Source organism: Kryptolebias marmoratus, linkage group LG8 (assembly GCF_001649575.2).
Source record: "Kryptolebias marmoratus isolate JLee-2015 linkage group LG8, ASM164957v2, whole genome shotgun sequence".
NCBI classification, from domain to species: Eukaryota; Metazoa; Chordata; class Actinopteri; order Cyprinodontiformes; family Rivulidae; genus Kryptolebias; species Kryptolebias marmoratus.
Window position 1 is genome coordinate 6200736 of NC_051437.1, and position 18321 is coordinate 6219056.

Sequence of the window (18321 nt, forward strand, 5' to 3'; positions counted from 1 at the left end):
CAAAAGTACATGATTAAAAAGTAAGTATTGTGTGCCTAGTTCTTCAAATGAACGCGAATAACTATTAAATGATAAGTTGACTTGCCATATTTGACGTCGTGATTGGTTGTTAGGCAACAAAACGACACCGTGGAAGAGATTGTCCTTCCGACTGATCCAATGTACCACTTTCCCTCGCCTCTACATGGTCGACTATACTTTTTTCAGGAGTGTTATCGATGAAAAAGTATTAAACTGAAACTTTTTATTGCACAGCTTAGTCACAAAAAGCAAAAATAAATCATGAAAAATATAGACATAAAAATTTATTTGCGAGTTTTTACGTTGTTATTGGGAGGATGGACAACAAAAACCTTTCCCGGAGTTTTGACGTAAGATGCGTCACATCCTCTTCCTTCTACAGATTTTAGGGGCCTGCAAGAAACATTAACGAAGGCCGATGTGGCTACTCTTTGACGCTTTTTAAAAATTATTTTACATGACATCCAAGTTGCGTAAAGTATACCAATGAATAGGTGAAATTTTAATCTTGCAGATGCGAACGTCCAACCGGACGCCGATGTCGGAGTGTACCTCGCTAAGGGAGCGTCTTTAAAGGGATGTGCTAGGAAATAACGTCGAGGTACGTAGTTTGCATTCATTTTAAAACAGCCACCTCATCTGATCAAACACTACGCATAGAAAGATATATTAGAGCGTGTTTAGAAAGTCTGTGTTGTTGCTGATTGCTCAGTTAAAGGTTAAATAATAACACAGTAATAGAAAATTTCTGAAAAAAATTGAAGAACAGACAGTGTTGACCCTAAGAGTTTATGTCAAAGATTTAAGCGATAATGTCGAGTAATGTGTAGCGCTCAGAGTATGTGTTGTGAATTACTCTCAGCTACAGCCACACCAAATTTTAGCTCAAAGTCTGTAAAATTAACTGAGTTATAGCCGTGTTTGTGTTTTCCATTATTAGTTGGCTGTGGTGGCCATCTTGAGTTGGGCTGGCTCAAAAAGTTAATCAGTTGTAGATGTACACTAAACAACTATTTCCTGAAAGTTTCATTGAAATCCATCTAGCGGTGGACAAGATATTTTGCTAACAGACAAGCAAGGTCGATGCCAACGGTTAATGCCAAAGTTTTAACCAAAGATGTTGTGCAATGTGTAGCGCTCAGGGCATAAACTGTGGATGAGTCTCAGCTACTATCACAGCAAATTTCAGTACAATATCTGAATATGTGGCTGAGTGAGAGTCATTTCTGTTTTCACTAAGGTTGCTCAGCCGTGGTGGCCATTTGCATCTGGGTTCACTCCTTCAGCTAATCAGTTGTAAAGTCACATCCAGTGATTACATTTGAAAAGTTTCATTAAAATCTGTCCACTGGTTCACAAGTTACTTCGGAAACAGACAAACCAAAAAACACAGGCATGGGCAAATCAGTTAAAAAGAAAACCTAAAATTATATTGCCAAAAATATAGAAAGTAGCCTCGTCTCTATGTCAAGTTTTATCATATCCACATCAGTTGCTCTTTGTAGCTCATTGCAGTCACCATGGTAACCACAAACCTGTTTCTCACTCCCTGACAGCACTCTGAGACAGGCAGACAGAAACCTACTGGAAAATAAGCCTCAGACAAACAGTCACTGTGTGAAAATGAAGTTGTATTGACCAAAAACGTCCTGAACGGTGAGGGACGGAAGTGTCCATTTGCCACCCGTGTAAACTCCTGTGTGTCTACAGAGTTCTCTGTAGGCGATACAGTGAGTTAAAGACCCCCCCCCCACTTTGAACTCGGGTACGATGGAAGTCAATGAGAGCTTTGGTGCTCACTCACTGGGTGACTGAAGACAAAAATGCCTACGTTTAGATTCATCTGTATGGTTAATTCCACAGGTTTAGGAGTGTTTATGGGAAGTTTGGACCGTTCTTCCAGAAGCTCATCTGTGAGGTCAGACACTGATGTTGGACAGAAGGCCTGTCTCACAGTCTCTGCTCTAATTCATCCCAAAGGTGTTCTGTCAGGTTGAGGTCAGGACTCTGTGCAGGTCAGTCAAGTTCTTCCTCACCAAACTCCCTCATCCATGTCTTTATGGACCTTGCTTTGTGCTCTGGTGCTCAGTCATGTTGGAACATGAAGGGGTCGTCCCCAAACTGTTCCCACAAAGTTTGGAGCATGAAATTGTCCACAATGTCTCTGTATGCTGAAGCATTAAGAGTTCCTTTCACTGGGACTAATTCCTGAAAACCAAGCCCACATCATAATCCTCCCTCTACCAAACTTTACACTTGGAACATTGCAGTCAGACAAGAACTGTTCTCCTGACAGCAGCTAAACTCAGACTCATCCATCAGATTGTCAGACAGAGCAGCGTGATTCTTCTCCAGAGGACACGTCTCCTCTGCTCTAGAGTCCAGTGGCGGCTGCTTCACTCCTCTGTGTCTGACTCTTTGCACTTGGTGATGGAAGGTTTGGATGCAGCTGCTCAGCCATGGAAACTCATTCAATGAAGCTCTCTGCTCTGTTCTGGAGCTGATCTGAAGGCCACATGAAGTTTGGAGGTCTGCAGCTGTTGACTCTGCAGAACATTGTTGACCTCTGTGCTCCATGAGCCTCAGCATCCTCTGAGCCCACTCTGTGGTTTTACATGGCCACTAATGTTTGTAGAAGCAGTCTGCATGCCCAGGGGCTTGATTTAATACACCAGTGGCCATGGAAGGGATTGAAACACCTAAATTCAATGATTTGTATGGGTAAGTGAATACTTTTGGTGATATATATTTTGAATGCCAACAGGATGCCCTAGACCAGAGGTCCCCAACCTCCAGGCCGCGGACCGGTACCGGTCTGTGGGTCATTTGGTACCGGGCCGCAGAAAAACAAAAATTAACTTACATTATTTCCGTTTTTTTTATTTTCGGAGTCTGAACAACATTTATTTTGAAAAACTGACCGGATTCTCTCCACTACATCCGTCTCTGACTCACTCTTGATGCGTGTCAGAACGCTTATCTAGGTCACGTGATCCGTTACCGCTAAAAACAAACCCACAAGCAGCAAAATGAGTAAAAAACAAACGTCTCTGGAAGCCCTAGATGGGACCGTCTGGTTACTGAGAAACAGGCTCGGGGCTCCCACTGATTCAGCGTTATGGTGAGTTGGATTCTTTGTGCACTTTATATTTGTGGTGGATCTTATTTTGAAGTTTGAACATCGCCTTCTTGACCAGAGACATTAGGGGGAGGAGAGGCTGTTATTCATGTTGATAACGCAACACCAGGACGCAGCTAACAAAGCTGCGAGGACACGTTGGATTTACGTTTATTATGTTTTAAAAATACCCCCGTTTTCATGCCAGTTGTATTTATCCGCCACACCTTTAAAGGCTGGTCCGTGAAAATACTGTCTGATAATGAACTGGTCTGTGGAGCTGAAAAGGTTGGGGATCACTGCCCTAGACCTTTTTCTTTTCCCCATCAACTATTTAAAAGCAACTCTGTCTGTCTGTTTCCAAAATATATCATGAGGCACAGGGCAGATTTAATTGAAGCCTTCAGGAAATAATCATTGGATGTTCACCTACAACTGATTAACTTTTGGAGTTGGCCCAACTGAATTTGGCCATCACAGCTGACATTGGCGAACACAAAAATGGCTATAACTTTGTCACATGTACAAATATGGAGCTAAAATTTAACGTGTTAGTAGATGAGTGTCTTTCAAAACATACTCTGAGTGCTAACAGATACGGTGAAATCATGCATCAGTTCCATTATAAGTTGTGTTTGAAACCATTTGTTTGTTTATTTATTTATAATTCTTTTTAAATTTTATTGTCTGTCTTTGAGACCAAGCTTTGACCCCAGCAGTTGGTCTATGTGTGCCGATCAATAATCCATCAGCTGATCAGCAAATGAGTGAGATTACAGTATTACCGGGTGGTGGGAACCCTAACTGCGTGTTTCTTGTGTCTTCAGTCCACAGTGAAGCAGGAAAGATGGCCGCCGCAGAGAGCAGCCACGCCCAGCGTGTCCTGTCCTCCCTGAACCAGCAGAGGGCGGTGGGGAAGTTCTGTGACGCTGTGCTGAATTTGGGCGACGGGGTGCTGTACCTGGCTCACCGCAACGTCCTGGCCTGCTTCAGTGAGCTCCTGGAGCTGTCCGGCACCGAAGGCGCTCCGTGCACCGAGTTCCGCCTGCAAAGTTGCCCCGGCGACGGCCTGGAGCTGCTCCTGAGCTTCATCTACACCGGCGAGCTGAAGCTGAAGGAGGACAGCCTGCCCAAGGTGCAGCAAGCGGCGGCCAGCCTGTGCGTGCCCGAAGCGCTCGCTCTCTGTCAGCAGTTCCGACGCCCGCCAGTGGAGCCGGCGCCTGCGAAAAGGAGACGAGGCAGGCCCAGAAAGCCTCCACTGGGTGGGGACAAGGAGGAAAACCCTCCCCCGGCGCCAGCGGGCGTGTCCGCGGCAGCCGCTGCAGCTCCCGCCACCACGACCCGCTCCGGTCGGGTGGTGAAGGGCCCCAGGCGGCTGGTGACGGCTGATGAGAGCGCCACGTCCGACTGCAAGAGGAGCGCGCTCGATCCTGAGGAGGGGGAACCCTGTGATGATGCTGAGGAAAGTCTGGCAGCTGAACAGCCGGCTGCTGAGTCTCAGGTAGAACACGTACACACGAGCACAAAAAAAACAAAAAAAACATTGGCAGATTCAAACAATAAAAACGAGAAAAACAGAACCAAAAAAAAGAAAAAAAGTGATTGTTAAAAGCTGAGGAGCTTTTAACCACTTCGGTGACCTCAGCACCCAAAGTCCTCAGGCTCCACCCCCTCAATGGAAGGTGGGATTGAGGAGGTCTTCGAAGTATTCCGCCCACCGACCCACGACATCCCGAGTCGAGGTCAGCAGCACACCACCCTCACTATAAACAGTGTTGGTGCTGCACTGCTTTCCCCCCCTGAGACGCCGTATGGTGGACCAGAATCGCCTCGAAGCCGTACGGAAGTCTTTTTCCATGGCCTCTCCAAACTCCTCCCATGCTCGAGTTTTTGCCTCAGCGACCACCCGAGCCGCATGCCACTTGGACTGCCGGTACCTTTCAGCTGCTTCTGGGGTCCTACAGGCCAAAAAGGCCCGATAGGACTCCTTCTTCAGCCTGACAGCATCCCTCACCGCCGGTGTCCACCAGCAGGTTCGAGGGTTTCCGCCACGACAGGCACCAACCACCTTGCGGCCACAGCTCCGATAAGCTGCCTCAACAATGGAGGCACGGAACATGGCCCACTCGGACTCAATGTCCCCCGCCTCCCCTCTCTCAGAATGTAATCACTAGATGTACATCTGGAACTGATCACTTTTTGGAGCCAATATAATTCACGATGGCCACCACAGCTAATCAACGTTAGCCAATACAAAAATGGCCATAACTCAGTCATTTCCGCAGATATTAAGCTACAGTTTAGTGTGGTGGTAGCTGAGAGTCATCCACAACGCATAATCTTCTCGCGATGTTGCATTAGGTTGCGCTCAACGACATTTTAAAGAATTAACTAAAATGTCTGCCACTCTGTCATTTCTCAATATACGATGATCTTAGTTTAAAACTTTGGCATCGAAGGTGGCGGGTGATATGCCCTCCTTCAAGTAATGGTAGCCCTTTAATTAGTTCTCAATGTTTCGACGCGTCTCGTGGTGTTTGCAGGTCGCAGAGCTGCAGATGGACCCGCATGACCGTGGCATGAGTCCAGTAACGGGTGAGACGGAGGGAGAGGAGGAGGACGCGTCTGATCTCGACAGAGATGAGGAGTATTTACCTGCTGGCGAACACAGTCCTACAGCAACAGCCCCGAAGGCCCCGAGTAAAACAAACAGGAGCACTGACGCTGCAGAGAAAGAGTCCAACAAGGACTCGGTTCAGTGTCCCATCTGCCACAAATCCTTCAAGAGCAAATACTACCTCAAGGTCCACAACAGGTACGGAGATTCTGCTTTCTGCCTCGTGGAACTTCCTGCGGAGAAAACGGCCACTGATGCTTGTTTCCTGCAGGCGGCACACAGGAGAGAGACCCTTTGGATGCCTCAAGTGTGGAAAGAGGTACTTCAGGAAGGAGAATCTTTTCTTTCATCAGGGCCAAGACTGCACCAGAGTTCTGGTGAGTACAGGGAAAAAACACAAAACAGTCGTGTGTGTGTGCCCGAGGCGATTTTGTTGTGAGGAAACCTCCCCTGCTGTGATTCCAGACGTACACCTGTCCCACGTGCTCCTCAAACTTCGACACGAAGGAAGAGCTGCGGGTGCACGTGGTCACACACACAGGAGAGATGCCCCACAAGGTGACTGCTACGACTAATAAACCCTTGTGCCTGGTGTCGTATGTTATTAGGAAAGTTTAGCCAAATGTGTTCGTTGTATGTTCTCTGTTTTCAGTGTTCCACATGCAGTGAGCAGTTCATGTACAAGAAGAACTTGACAATGCACATGATGAAGGTCCACGGTCATCCCAAACCACACACAGTGAGTATTTTCATAGCTCGGTGGTTGTTGTCCCCCATTGCAACGGGAAGAGGGGACTGGGAAATACCCTCTGTTCGTCCATCCATCCGGTTCATCTTGTGAGGTGGATAACTTGGAAAAAAAACAACGCACTGACTTCCATTTTGGTGTGTCTACGTGTCTAGACATAAATCAGGTCCCTATTGAAAATTAGGTTGTTATATTGAGATGTCCCCCGCCATATATGTAGGTAAACCGGCCACCCCATTTATACAAGGAAACTATACTTTTTTAAGCAAAATAAATACTAGAAAGCAGAGTTTTCTTCAAATGATTGGGGTGGCCAAAGATTAATCTATGGTGGCCACCATTGGCCATCCTCTGGCTCGACTGTTGCTCCTGGTGGTGGATATAATTGCTCCCTCTGATTGCCAGGATACGTCACTTTGCGCCGACTCAGACAGCAAATTATCACCCCAATAAGTTAAATATATTCTCCCTCCAAATTCTTATCAACATAGATGTAATTTAAGACTTCATCCCTTGTGACAAACACCATCAGGCACCACAGGAGCGCGCAGCTTGTTTGAGTGCCTCTCTTGATGCTTTAGCTCTGGGAATTTAATCACATTAACACTAAAGGATGTATATTTGAATGCCGTGTTCTATTCCAGTTGAGAAAAACACTTGTCTTGAAAACAAAAAAACATTCACTACTCAGGACCCTCAGCGACAGAGGACATGGGCGTAGCGCTTGTTTAAAGTGTCATAAAGGCCCGTTTTAGAGCAGAAAACGTGTTGTAAATCAAAGGCCGAGCATTCCACAAAGGAATCATTCCACCTGCCACCTTAGTTTTATTTTAAGATCATTTTGCGGTTAGAAATAACCACAAAATGAGTTGTACTGTATTTTTCCCACTATAAGGCGCACTGTCAATGAATGGTCCATTTTCGAACTTTTGTAATATATAAAGCGCACCGGACTATAAGGCACATTGTGGACCTCCCAATTATTGTAAGTTTGCGAGGACCACGCACGCCGCGCTCTATTCAAAATGGACGATTTCAGTGATTTCAGTTCAGCGGAGCTGGTTCACCTGTATCAGCATTTATATGATCCCTCTATGAGAGATCACAAAGATCTCTCATAGAGGGATCTCATGAAAGAATACTGCACCGACGTAAGCGTCAAGTATAAATGTCTACACCACTCGCTCAGGTCTGCGTGCCGTGCGCAGAGCCGATCAAGACTACAAAGACTGACTATAACTGAGCCTTAATGCTGCAAGCGTTGTGGCTTTGTAGTTTACCAAAGTCTTACTAAAATTGGACTATATCACGCTCGGGATTATAAGGCGCACTGTTGTTTTTTTCGAAAATTGAAGGCTCGTAAGTGCGCCTTATAGTCCGGAAAATACAGTAGGTATTTTTTGGTCAAAATTTGAAACTAATGTTTTCTACTATTTAAAAAAGGTTAAAAAAACAAAAACAACTGGACTTCTTTTCTGTAGTTGAAGACGTTTCACTCCAATCAACACCTGCACTCATGTGACCAGAGGGGCCCATCAGTGAGTCAGACAAACAAGGACCCTAATGAGCCTCTATTGTTAGGAGAGTGAGAACAATTTCCAAGCAATCCAGCTTACATCACATCTCAGCTTTAAAAGCTCAACTCCACACTCTCTATTTCTGAACTGAGAAAGCTCCTCGGATGAGAAGCGAAACGTCTTCAGCTACAGAATAGAAGTCCAGTTGTTTTTGTTTTTTAACCTTTTTTGAATTTTACCATGGCCTGGATGACTGAGAATCTACACCAGCATAATGTTTACTACCACATCCAGTTTGAAACCAACACCTGTGTTGCCTGAGTTTGATCAGCTGTGGCGACCATCTTGAATTGGGCTGACTCCAAAAGTTAATCCATTATGGATGTGCATCCAGTCATTACTTTCTGAGACTTTCAGTAAAGTTTATCCCGTTGTTCATGAGCTATTTTGCTACCAGACACTCGCGCACACAGAGGCAGAAACAATCGTTCGCCTTTCAGCAGCGGGTGATTGATGTATATGAAGAGAAATAGAGAATAAGACTAAGCCTTAAACCTAACTGAATGGCGGTTGCTGTAGCTGAGTGCCAACCGTGTCCCTAGTGTCCACAGTGCCCCAAAACCTTCCTCACCCGGACTGAGCTGCGCGTGCACGAGGCGGCAAAGCACCGAGGAGAAAAGCCCTTCGTGTGTGAGGAGTGTGGCCATCGAGCGTCCAGTCGAAACGGCCTGCAGATGCACATCAAAGCCATCCACAGGTTGGAGCCATCTTTGTTCCCCCTTTAATCGATTAGAAACATCTCGTTAGAAAGATCTCAGTGATGGGGTCTTTTAAATGTGGGTACTTTGGTTCTTACTGGTTCTCGTGAATCCAACCTCAGATGAACAACCATTTTTATAAAGGCGAGTGTATAAGAAGTGTGCGAAAAATTAAATCCAGTCTTCCTGCTCTCAGCCAGGTGTTCAAATTCATTGATTAACCCATCATCAGTAGGTGTGAGCACCTCTAGAAGAGCAGACATGTTTGTAGTTTGCTTGGTCATTCAGACGTATAAAGGTGGGGTAGACATGTGAAACCTGACAACACCAAGGAGGTGTTCCAAAAGGTCCTCAAGACTGAATCTTATTCTGGAACGATGATTTGATGATTCGATCGCTTGAACAGTCCCTTTCTGGCAGCATTAAACTGTAGATGATGGGATATTCAAAGTCTTCCCAGTTTTCTGTTGAAGAACATCATTCTGAAATTGTTCCGCTACTTTTAGATTAAATTTTTCCAGATTGGTGAACCTCTGCCTATCTTTACTTCTGATAGATTCAGCCTCTCCAAAATGCTCCTTTTTTTTACCCAGTCCTCTTACTGACTTGGTGCTAATTACCCTTCTTAGCTGCAAAATGTTTCTTACTCACAGCAGATATTTTTAAAGCTTTTTGTTGCCGATGTATTGACTTTTTTTCAGATGTCTTGCTGCCACAAAATTCAAAATTCCCTTGATCTTTCTTTAAAAATTGTATAATTTTCAAGTTTAAACATTTTATATGTGAGCATCTGACATTTTCTTATCTGTTGATGTGGAACACTTTAGAAGTGTCAGATGGAGACTGTCCCCGTTCTGTTCCACAGAAACGAGCGTCCCTTTGTGTGTAACATATGTGGCCACGCCTTCTCTCAGAAGAACAACCTCAACTTGCATTTGCGCGTGCACAGCGGTGAGAGGCCGTACCAGTGTCACCTCTGTGGGAAAACCTTCAGGACACAAGGTACTGACCTGTCTGATTGGTGTGTGTGTGTGTGTGTGCAGTTTCAAGGTAGTGTCATTTAATCAAGGAGAAATAATCTTATAATAAACAGCTTAAGAAAGAAAAACAAATCACACATGGGTCACTTCATGAAATGGGGTCACCATTACACACAGTCAAAATTATTGATCAGTAAAAACCTACCATCCCTATGAACAGGGGGAAAAACCCCAAAATGATCGTCTCTATAAACATTGATTAAATAACTGTGATAACCTGGATGGTTTCATTATCTTAAAATTTTACTTTTTTGAGTTTTTTTTCTGAAAAGGGGGACACCAAACCCCATCAAATTTGTGACACACAACACCGTTGATATGAATAAACAAATCGCTTCACTTTATTTGTCTGAATTCACTTCTCATCTCATGGGCACACACACGTTCAAATTAATTTCCCCCCGTAGACCAGTCTTAACGGCTCGGTGCGGCTGCAATAAATAAAACTCTTGTTGCGTCGTTTAAAGCACCACTCTGGAGAGCTTTAAATCCCCGGGGAGATCGAATTTAGTTGAACAATAAAGTAAAGTCATCAGTCATTGGCTTCATGTTAGTTTCTTATCCCAATTCAACCAGTTAGGCTCGAGTCCCAATACCGCCGCAAAAAATATCATTCTGGGGTTTTCCCCGCAAGTACCATCCCATAATAATAGGCACAGGAGTTCAATGCGCCGATCAACGACTCGCTGAGTCATCAAACTATGCAAGCCGAGGACGAGGAGGAGTCTGAGTCTATTTCGTGTCACTAAAGTTACGTTAAAAACCTTGATTATGCTTTTGGTGTCCCTGTTCCATTTGCAACTAGAGACCTTCAGAAGCCCATCCAATAAAATGTGGAACAGGACTCTAGCTGATTTGATGTATTCCCCATGGATCATAGAGACATCTTACTGTCTTATCCACTGTGGTAGGACATTTAAAAATTCACCCTCATGTCACATATTGGTGACCCCTTTTCATGAAGTGACCCTTATTTGACGTTGTCACAAATAAAACACAATCTAATGTATTAATATTGTAAAAATTAGTGTTGTGTCCCACATAGGAGAGGCCTTTTTTTTAAACATCTCAAAGATATTTAGTTAACTCTTTGTCCAATCTCCATGAGCACTCAGTAGAAGATTTAATGCCCCTTTTACACAGGCTCTATTTCAGAAGCCCCGCTCTACTCCATTCTACTCTGCTCGGCTCTATAAAAAATGCATCACATTTCCACCGGCAAGTTTGGTCAGCAGCAGAGGAACACCTCCTTGTGTTGCGGCGGCGTTTGCGCTACAAAAACGTGGCGCCATTTGTGGAAACAACGGAAGCGCTATGGACAACGTTGGCCCTGTGTTGTTGCTGTTTTTTTAAACTTATGGGGATTCTCCTGAGACTTCAGGAAGAGAGACGCAGTGGAAGAAATGCTCTGGATGCTGCGATTGTTGCGCAGAGTAGGACAGCTGTTATCAGCCGGAGATTTCAGGCTTTACAGCGCCTTCAGCTTGGGGACAGATGGCATAAACGTTGCAGGGTAAGCTAACGCTGTTGTTTATATTCCTACCGTTCGCGCTTTATGCTTGCATCTGGCCACACCCACGACCAATGAGTGAACAGGAGCTAAGCTTGCACCACCCACGAAAGCAGGGCCAGCCCGACTGGCCCTACTCTGAAGCAGGGACCAAAAAAGCAGGGCCAGCCTCGAAAAAAATGCCGGTGGAAACACACTCAAAGCGAGCCAAGTTGAGTGGAGCCGGGACCTTTAGAGCCGGTATAAAAGGGGCATTAATAAATAATTTTCTCAGGCAGAGTTGAGTTCTACCCAACAGATCCCTTTCGTGTGTTTTAATCCCAGCCAGTCTGGACAAGCACCACCGGACGCACACCGGCGAGCGTCCCTACAGCTGTGACGTCTGCGAGCAGCGTTTCACAGAGAAGGGCGCCCTCCTCCGCCACAAGGCCAGCAAGCACCAGGAGGGCCGACCCCACTGCTGTCAGATCTGTAACAAAACATTCAAGGGTACAAGGAAGCGCACCGGTCACTCTCTTAAGCTGAGCAAAAGTGAAGTCTGTTTTGGGCAAAGATAGATGGGAAACTTGTGTGATGTGTTTATCTTCTCCAGCAAAGGAGCAACTGCGTGTCCATCTGCGCCGCCACAAAGGCATGAGGAAGTTTGAGTGCATCGACTGCGGCTACAAATTTACCCGACAGGTGGGTTCAAACACAAAACGTTCCTGAAATCCAAGAATTAAAAAAAAAAAACTAACATGAACTGCAGGTTTGAGGCATTACACCTTGGCAGCTGCTATTGTTTGCTCTACAGAACCTGTTATTTCCCATCATCAGAGGTCCTTCTATATTTACAGTTTTCTGATCAGTCTTCAGGAACACAAATGTTCCCATTTCAGTTGCATTTAACTTGGAACATGAAGCCAAACTGTTTGGACGATACGACCTGTATCATATGCATCCTGCTGAGACATGGCAGAGAAAAGGAACCGATTCTCAGGTCCAGAGACTCACTGACAAACTAATCCCAACAAACAAATAATCTGACATGGAACCACTGCGAACAAAGTAATGTATGTATCGGAGGGGGTGTCCACTGAGAGCGAACAAGTGTGTGTGTGCACTAGCAGACATGTGGAGGAAAACGCACACGGAGCAAAGAGGGGAAGCAAAATTAACTATCAGTTTCAAATTAAAACAAAATTCCCAAAAAACGAGGTTTTCAAAAACCAAAAAATATCCAAAGTTTCAGTGTGGCGCCGATAATTTAACAGCATAACAACTTTGAAATTCAAATAAATTCAAATAAATTGTTTGATTTTAAAACCTACTATCTGTTTGTGGTCATATGTAATCTTTCCTAATATCAGATTTCCATCATGCAGTTATTAAGGACAAATACAATTATTTTTGCAGCTCTGTGAAAATACTTTGAAAATACTTACAGTCAGATTCATCTTTGTTGTTGCCAAAAGGCAAAGGTGGACATAAATGGTTTTGTCTGGGTGCATGTGTTGGTCTGTCACCAAAGTATCTCATGAGTCACTGGAAAGATTTAAATTAAACTCTCAAAGTAATCAATATGATGGACGTCTAGAGCTGATTAACTTTTAGAGTAAATCTAATTCAAGATGGCTGCCTGAGCTGATTGACATTGACCAACAGAAAAATGACTCAGTCAGTTTAACAGATATTGAGCTAAAATTTGCTGTGGTAGTAGCTGAGAGTCATTCACAACACACACTGAGTGTGACGTCTTACAATATTGCATTTGACAACACAATGTTATTTTCAAGGTTTGACATCCGTGATCTTAGTTTAAAACTCTGGCATGAAAGGTGGCGGGCGATATGCATTCCTTCAGGGAATTCTAGGCCTTTAATTGATTGTGTTTTTGATTTCAGCTCAACTGTAATAGTTTAAAGGGGACCTATTGTTTTTCCATGAACAAGTCAGGGCAGGTCTGTGGGCTGGCTATACAAAACATGTTCATTACATTTAATACACAAAATCATTCTCAGATATTGAGATTTCACCTGATCAGTTCTGCCCGTTTTCAGCTCATTTCAGAATGAGCGGTTTTAGGGCTACGTCACTTTTATGCAAATTAGCTGCTGTTGGCCACGCCCCCAAACTCAGTGTCCCTCTCAAAACATAAAAACTCACTGAAGGATTAAACACTGCGGATCTGACCCACATTTATATCGTTATTAATTCAAACTCTGAGGGTTCTGACTTTGGGACAGGGGCACTTAGTGGTTCCGAACCAACATTTGTCAAGTCAAACAGCAGCAATCAGCGGTCCGAAACCCGATTGGTAGCAGGTTGGGACAGCGTCACTATAGACACGTTCTATATTGCTGTCGACAACAAAACATTTTCCTTTTCCAGCAAACATTGTTCAGCAGTAAAACCAGCAGAACAAACGTGATGGTCTTGTTGTAATGAAGTGGGCGGAGCTTCACATGGGTCACTAGGTGAGGGGCTGGGCTCGGTTTAGGGTTGCTAGGCAACGGGGATTGTGACATAACAATCCCGAGGTTTTTGAAACAGGTTGTTTTGCAGACACCAGAAAACATTTACTTGTTGTTAAAAAATGGCTGGTTGGTGTTTTTTTCTTTTTTTTGCGCTTGGACTGTTTCTAGAAGTAAAAAAACCTGCAAAAAGGGAATTTTGCATAATAGGTCTCCTTTAACAGAGAAGCTAATTGTTCCCCTCTCCTCCTGCAGGCACACCTGCGGCGGCACATCCTCATCCACAAGCGCACCGAGAACTACAACCCGCGGCAGAGGAAGCTGAGGAACATCATCGTGCAGGAGGTGGAGGGAAGTCCCGACAAGGGCGAGGCCCCTAATTTTGCGGAGGCTCAACAGATCAGCGACTACGCCCCAGAGTCGCCCCTCACCTCCGAGCCCACGACCCCGCGGCCCGACTCGCCTCCGGGCCTCGACGCCGGCAGCGTCGTCAGGGTGGTCGTCGAGCCCGGGGACACGGCGACGGAGGTGGCGACCAATCGGAACGTGGAGCACGGCGAGGAGGCAGGGGGTTTCTCGGAGTCCGAAGCGCTGCGGAGAAGTCAGCTGGTCGGGGAGGAGTACGAGAGCGCAGCGGACATGGGCGGGGATTGTTGAGGATTTATTTGACCCATCAGCCTCTCAGCTGATCCGTAACTCAGCAGCAGCTGCTGGGAGGAGAATGAACTGCATGTTTTGTTTTCATCAGTGTGACAGTAACAGACACGTTTAGCTTCAGCAGAAACGAAATTAGTCATTTGACATTTCCAGCATCTGTAAAACCCAACAGAGCGGTTGAGATTTAAAGTTTTTTGCACATTATGAGTTGTGACTCTCAGCTACTACTACATTAAATTTGAACCCAACATCTGTAAAAGTGACTGAGTTAAAGGCACTGTTGTGGTTTGTAAGGTCAAACAGTGGTTAAATCAGGCTGATTCCAAAAGCTAATCAGTTGAAGCAAACATGAACACTTTTAGTGCTGTGATGAATCAATCAAAATCCTTTTAAATCTCAACTAGAGTTTGCCAAACTGTTTAATAGGAGATACAAAATTTAAGGAAGGTGAAGTCACAACCAAAACATCTCACTCAAAAAAAAACCAAGTTGATCATTGTTTAACACCTTTACAAACTAAACCATCTGCAGCATTTATGGTTGCAGAACTTTACATGAATAAAACAAACCGGTCAGATCGAAGGCTAATCTCCACACTCTGGTTAGAAAACAGGAAATAACAGTGAACAGTCATTTATCATTTTTAAACAAATAATAATAATTTAAAGGTAAATGAGAAAATGGCAAAACCTAAAACAATTAGAATGTGAGTCAGTCTGGTTCAGGGGTGTCAAACTCCAGGCCTTTTAGGTGTTTCTGCTCCAGCACTCCTGATTCAAATGGTTTAAAGACCTCCTCACCAAATCATCAAGTTCTCCAGCAGCACGTCCACAAGTCATCCATTTAAATCAGGTGTTTTAAAGCCAGAACACGTCTAAAACGTGCAGGAGAGCGCCCCCCTGAGGAACAGAGTTTGACACGTGGTCTGGTTGGACTACAGTTTTCTCCTCCTCTAACAATTCAGAGGACTAGAAGGCCAACAGAGGAGCACTTTTTGCGTGAGGAGACTGATTAGTATTTCATTCGTTTCTCCTTGTGTTTTCAGAAATCTGTTTCTGAAGGCATCTGAGATTAAGAAAATGGCACCAGAGATGCCCAAATCTTTACTTAAATCTCACCCAAAATGCCTAAACTCAAAATAATTGTAAGCTCTTCTGGACTTAAGGTGTCACCCACCAGGATCTCCAACCCCCTCCTGACAAAAGGATGTATTATTATTAAGGATATATTATTTATTTCAAAGCTGTGGGAATTTGCAGAAACCGAAAGAAGACAAACACACACCCTTGAGAGGCTTGAGAACATACTGTATTAACAAAACTACTTCATAAAAGGCTTTCACAAAACTGGATGAAAAACAGAAACTGCCTTAATAACACGAACACTCCTGATTTATATTAAAGCAAGGAAAAAGGAAAAAAGCAAACTGAGATTGTTTTTCACTTCCAGTTTTTGCTGCAGCCTCGTCTGCAAACATCACTCATCTCGTTACAGCTGATGGAAAAAAAAAAAAAAAAAGACTTCATGAGCAAGCAACTATATTCATAAATAAACTCAGAAAACAGTAAACATTCATGAATACATCGAAGGAAAATACTTCATGCATATTTATCCTGGAGGTTCCAAAGTGTGCCGAAGGGAACGGGTGCAAGAGGTTTCTTTGTTCAGAAGAAACAATCACCAAAGTCCTTCAGTTCCTTGCTAGCAGATTTCTCAGCTTGCTTTTTTTTTCTAATCCTGGCAGTTTCAACCCTTCACCCACGCAGCAAATGAACATCAGTTTTTACCTTCATTTGAGGAATGTAAACAGATTACTGAGGTTTCTGATTGGGACAGAAAATTTGTCACTTCTTAATTTAGCGGCACGGTCAAAACAGAGGATTGGGTTTTTTTTTGCTTTCTTTTTGTCCCACCCTTCATCTGCCCTGTCAAAACCTGCATCACCCAGAATGCAACTTGCTCCAGGAGGTCAGGCACGCTTCCATCCGTCTAACCAGATTTCTAACTTCTTCTAAAACTTGACTCTCGTTGTCAGTTCAGCATGTTTCACTCAGACCTTCTGAATGAACAAGAAGTTCTTTTTAAAGCTTTTATATGTGCTAACACAAAAAAACCAATAAAACACAGTTTTTCCCTTCCATTATCTGTAGCAGCCGGAGTTACAGCTGAACTTCTAACTAAAAGCTAAAGCCAGTCTCTCATGGGACTGTGAAATGCTGGTGACAAGCTTCGAGCAGCGTTTGTTAGGGCGTCGCAAACGTTTCCTGGATTAGAGAAGAAATTCAACAAAAGGAGCGTATTCACAGGCTAGAGGAGAGCGACCCATTATGCTAGTATTGAACCGAGACGAATACAAACGTTGGTATAAACGCGAGGTCATTGGTGCCTTATTGCGAGGGTTCGTCGTTTCCTGATGAGTCGCAGAGCCTCACGTAAGAATCTGATAAACAAATTCATTCTCAGATCAGTCAAAGGTTGCGGGTACCCAAAACCCGTCTTGCGTACTTTGCGCAATTTAGTTTCCGCGAGTCAGAAAATGCACAAAATGTCAGTTTCGGCAGCATATGGCAACCCGTGACACTAAACTGGGACTGGTTAGTGGAGGAAAAACAAAAGAGTCAAACTGAGGCATAATTAGGACACTTTGTGACTAAATTGAAAAAAAATATGGTTGTCATTTTAAGGAATGTCGCAAGTTTTTCAGCTAGGTTCGAACGCTAATGTGTTGTCAGAACCAATTCGGTGTGAATCTAACAGGAAAATTTGCGTATTTTGGTGCAATTTCGTGACTCCCAACTAGTTGCTCGTGATCTCAACCTTTTAACCAAAGAGCAGGAGTGGTACTGCCCTTTGAGGCCGTGGTGTCAGTTAACAACTGGATCAAATTCACCTGAAGTTCTGCCATTTTTCCCTCAGTGGCAGCTATTGATACAACAACAACCAGAGACAAACATCTCTGTGCCTAAAAACTAATTCCTTCATAGATGACTACAAAACTGATCACAGATCACCTTCAGCTATAAAATAAAATCCAATCTTGACTTTTTTTTCTAACACAAATGTAAATCCAGAGGGGAATCTTACTAGTGAACCCCGATGGCTACAAGGTGGGTAACACTGAGTATGCTCAGTTGGACTGCATCTTTGTGAAGATTAGAAATTAGTCAAACTATTTTGTTCTTGACTGATTGGCTTATAGAGTGCCGACACGTTTTACACGATGGGACAGGAGCAGCATGTTGTGTAAGACGGTCGGTTATGTGCAACTACAGCTGCTGTTGCGGAGTCATTTTTTATCAAATTTGGCTGAAAAGCTCATCAAAATGATCACGTTCAGCAGATGAGAGTGTGGGAAAAGAGACAAGAACACAAAAGTCAAATAACATCACATTTCCAACATGACACAGAATTACTGAGCTGCATGTACAAACTCCAGCTCGACCTTCTGTGCACGTCTGGATCATTGTTTGACTGAGTGGACGCACTTTCAATGGTTTTAAAAAAATGAAAAGTGAAAAGTCTGGCCTCTACCTTTTGGCTCATTTCAGAAACTAATCCCAGAACCCGTCCAGATATGCGTTTACCTCATGGAGCTGTAGTTAATGGGTAGTAAAATTTGGTGTTTTGTAAATTTTAAAAAAGGCTCTACGTCAAGTAGAAATCTATAGACGCAGTTTTAGAAGCGAGTATAAAAACACGATCCAGAACAGTCGGCAGGACACTTACAATATGGCACATAAAACAAACCTGATTACCCAAGATGCAACACTGCAAGATGTCCACGTCATATTCGTTAAAACATCACAGCTTTCTAAACCTAAAGACAGCGACCTCAAATAGGATTTTGCAAGCAAGATTTAAACACCAAACATTTTCTTCACA

The 18321-nt window shown here is 44.0% G+C and overlaps 1 protein-coding gene across 2 annotated transcripts; it reads left to right on the forward strand.

The window, feature by feature from the left end:
- The first annotated feature begins 391 nt into the window (after nucleotides 1-391).
- Nucleotides 392-18121, forward strand: zbtb48 (zinc finger and BTB domain containing 48). Of its 2 annotated transcripts, none has more exons than XM_017419140.3 (11): nucleotides 392-622; nucleotides 3967-4640; nucleotides 5683-5954; nucleotides 6028-6133; nucleotides 6222-6314; nucleotides 6409-6495; nucleotides 8624-8778; nucleotides 9645-9781; nucleotides 11654-11818; nucleotides 11922-12010; nucleotides 14038-18121. In XM_017419140.3, exons 2-11 carry the CDS (start codon nucleotides 3987-3989, stop codon nucleotides 14437-14439), a joined length of 2160 nt encoding a protein of 719 aa, XP_017274629.1. In that variant the 5' UTR covers nucleotides 392-622; nucleotides 3967-3986; the 3' UTR covers nucleotides 14440-18121. The 2 variants fall into 2 exon arrangements, with proteins under 2 accessions (XP_017274629.1, XP_017274630.1); XM_017419141.3 differs by lacking the exon at nucleotides 392-622 and adding an exon at nucleotides 3085-3142.
- The last annotated feature ends 200 nt before the right edge of the window (nucleotides 18122-18321 follow it).

Excerpts from the sequence above, each read along its gene's own strand:
- zbtb48 (XM_017419140.3), top strand. The coding sequence starts at position 3,987 with ATGGCCGCCGCAGAGAGCAGCCACGCCCAGCGTGTCCTGTCCTCCCTG. Across the intron at positions 6,315-6,408 it reads CAGGAGAGATGCCCCACAAG|TGTTCCACATGCAGTGAGCA; the intron begins GTGACTGCTACG and ends CTCTGTTTTCAG. Across the intron at positions 6,496-8,623 it reads GTCATCCCAAACCACACACA|TGTCCACAGTGCCCCAAAAC; the intron begins GTGAGTATTTTC and ends CCGTGTCCCTAG.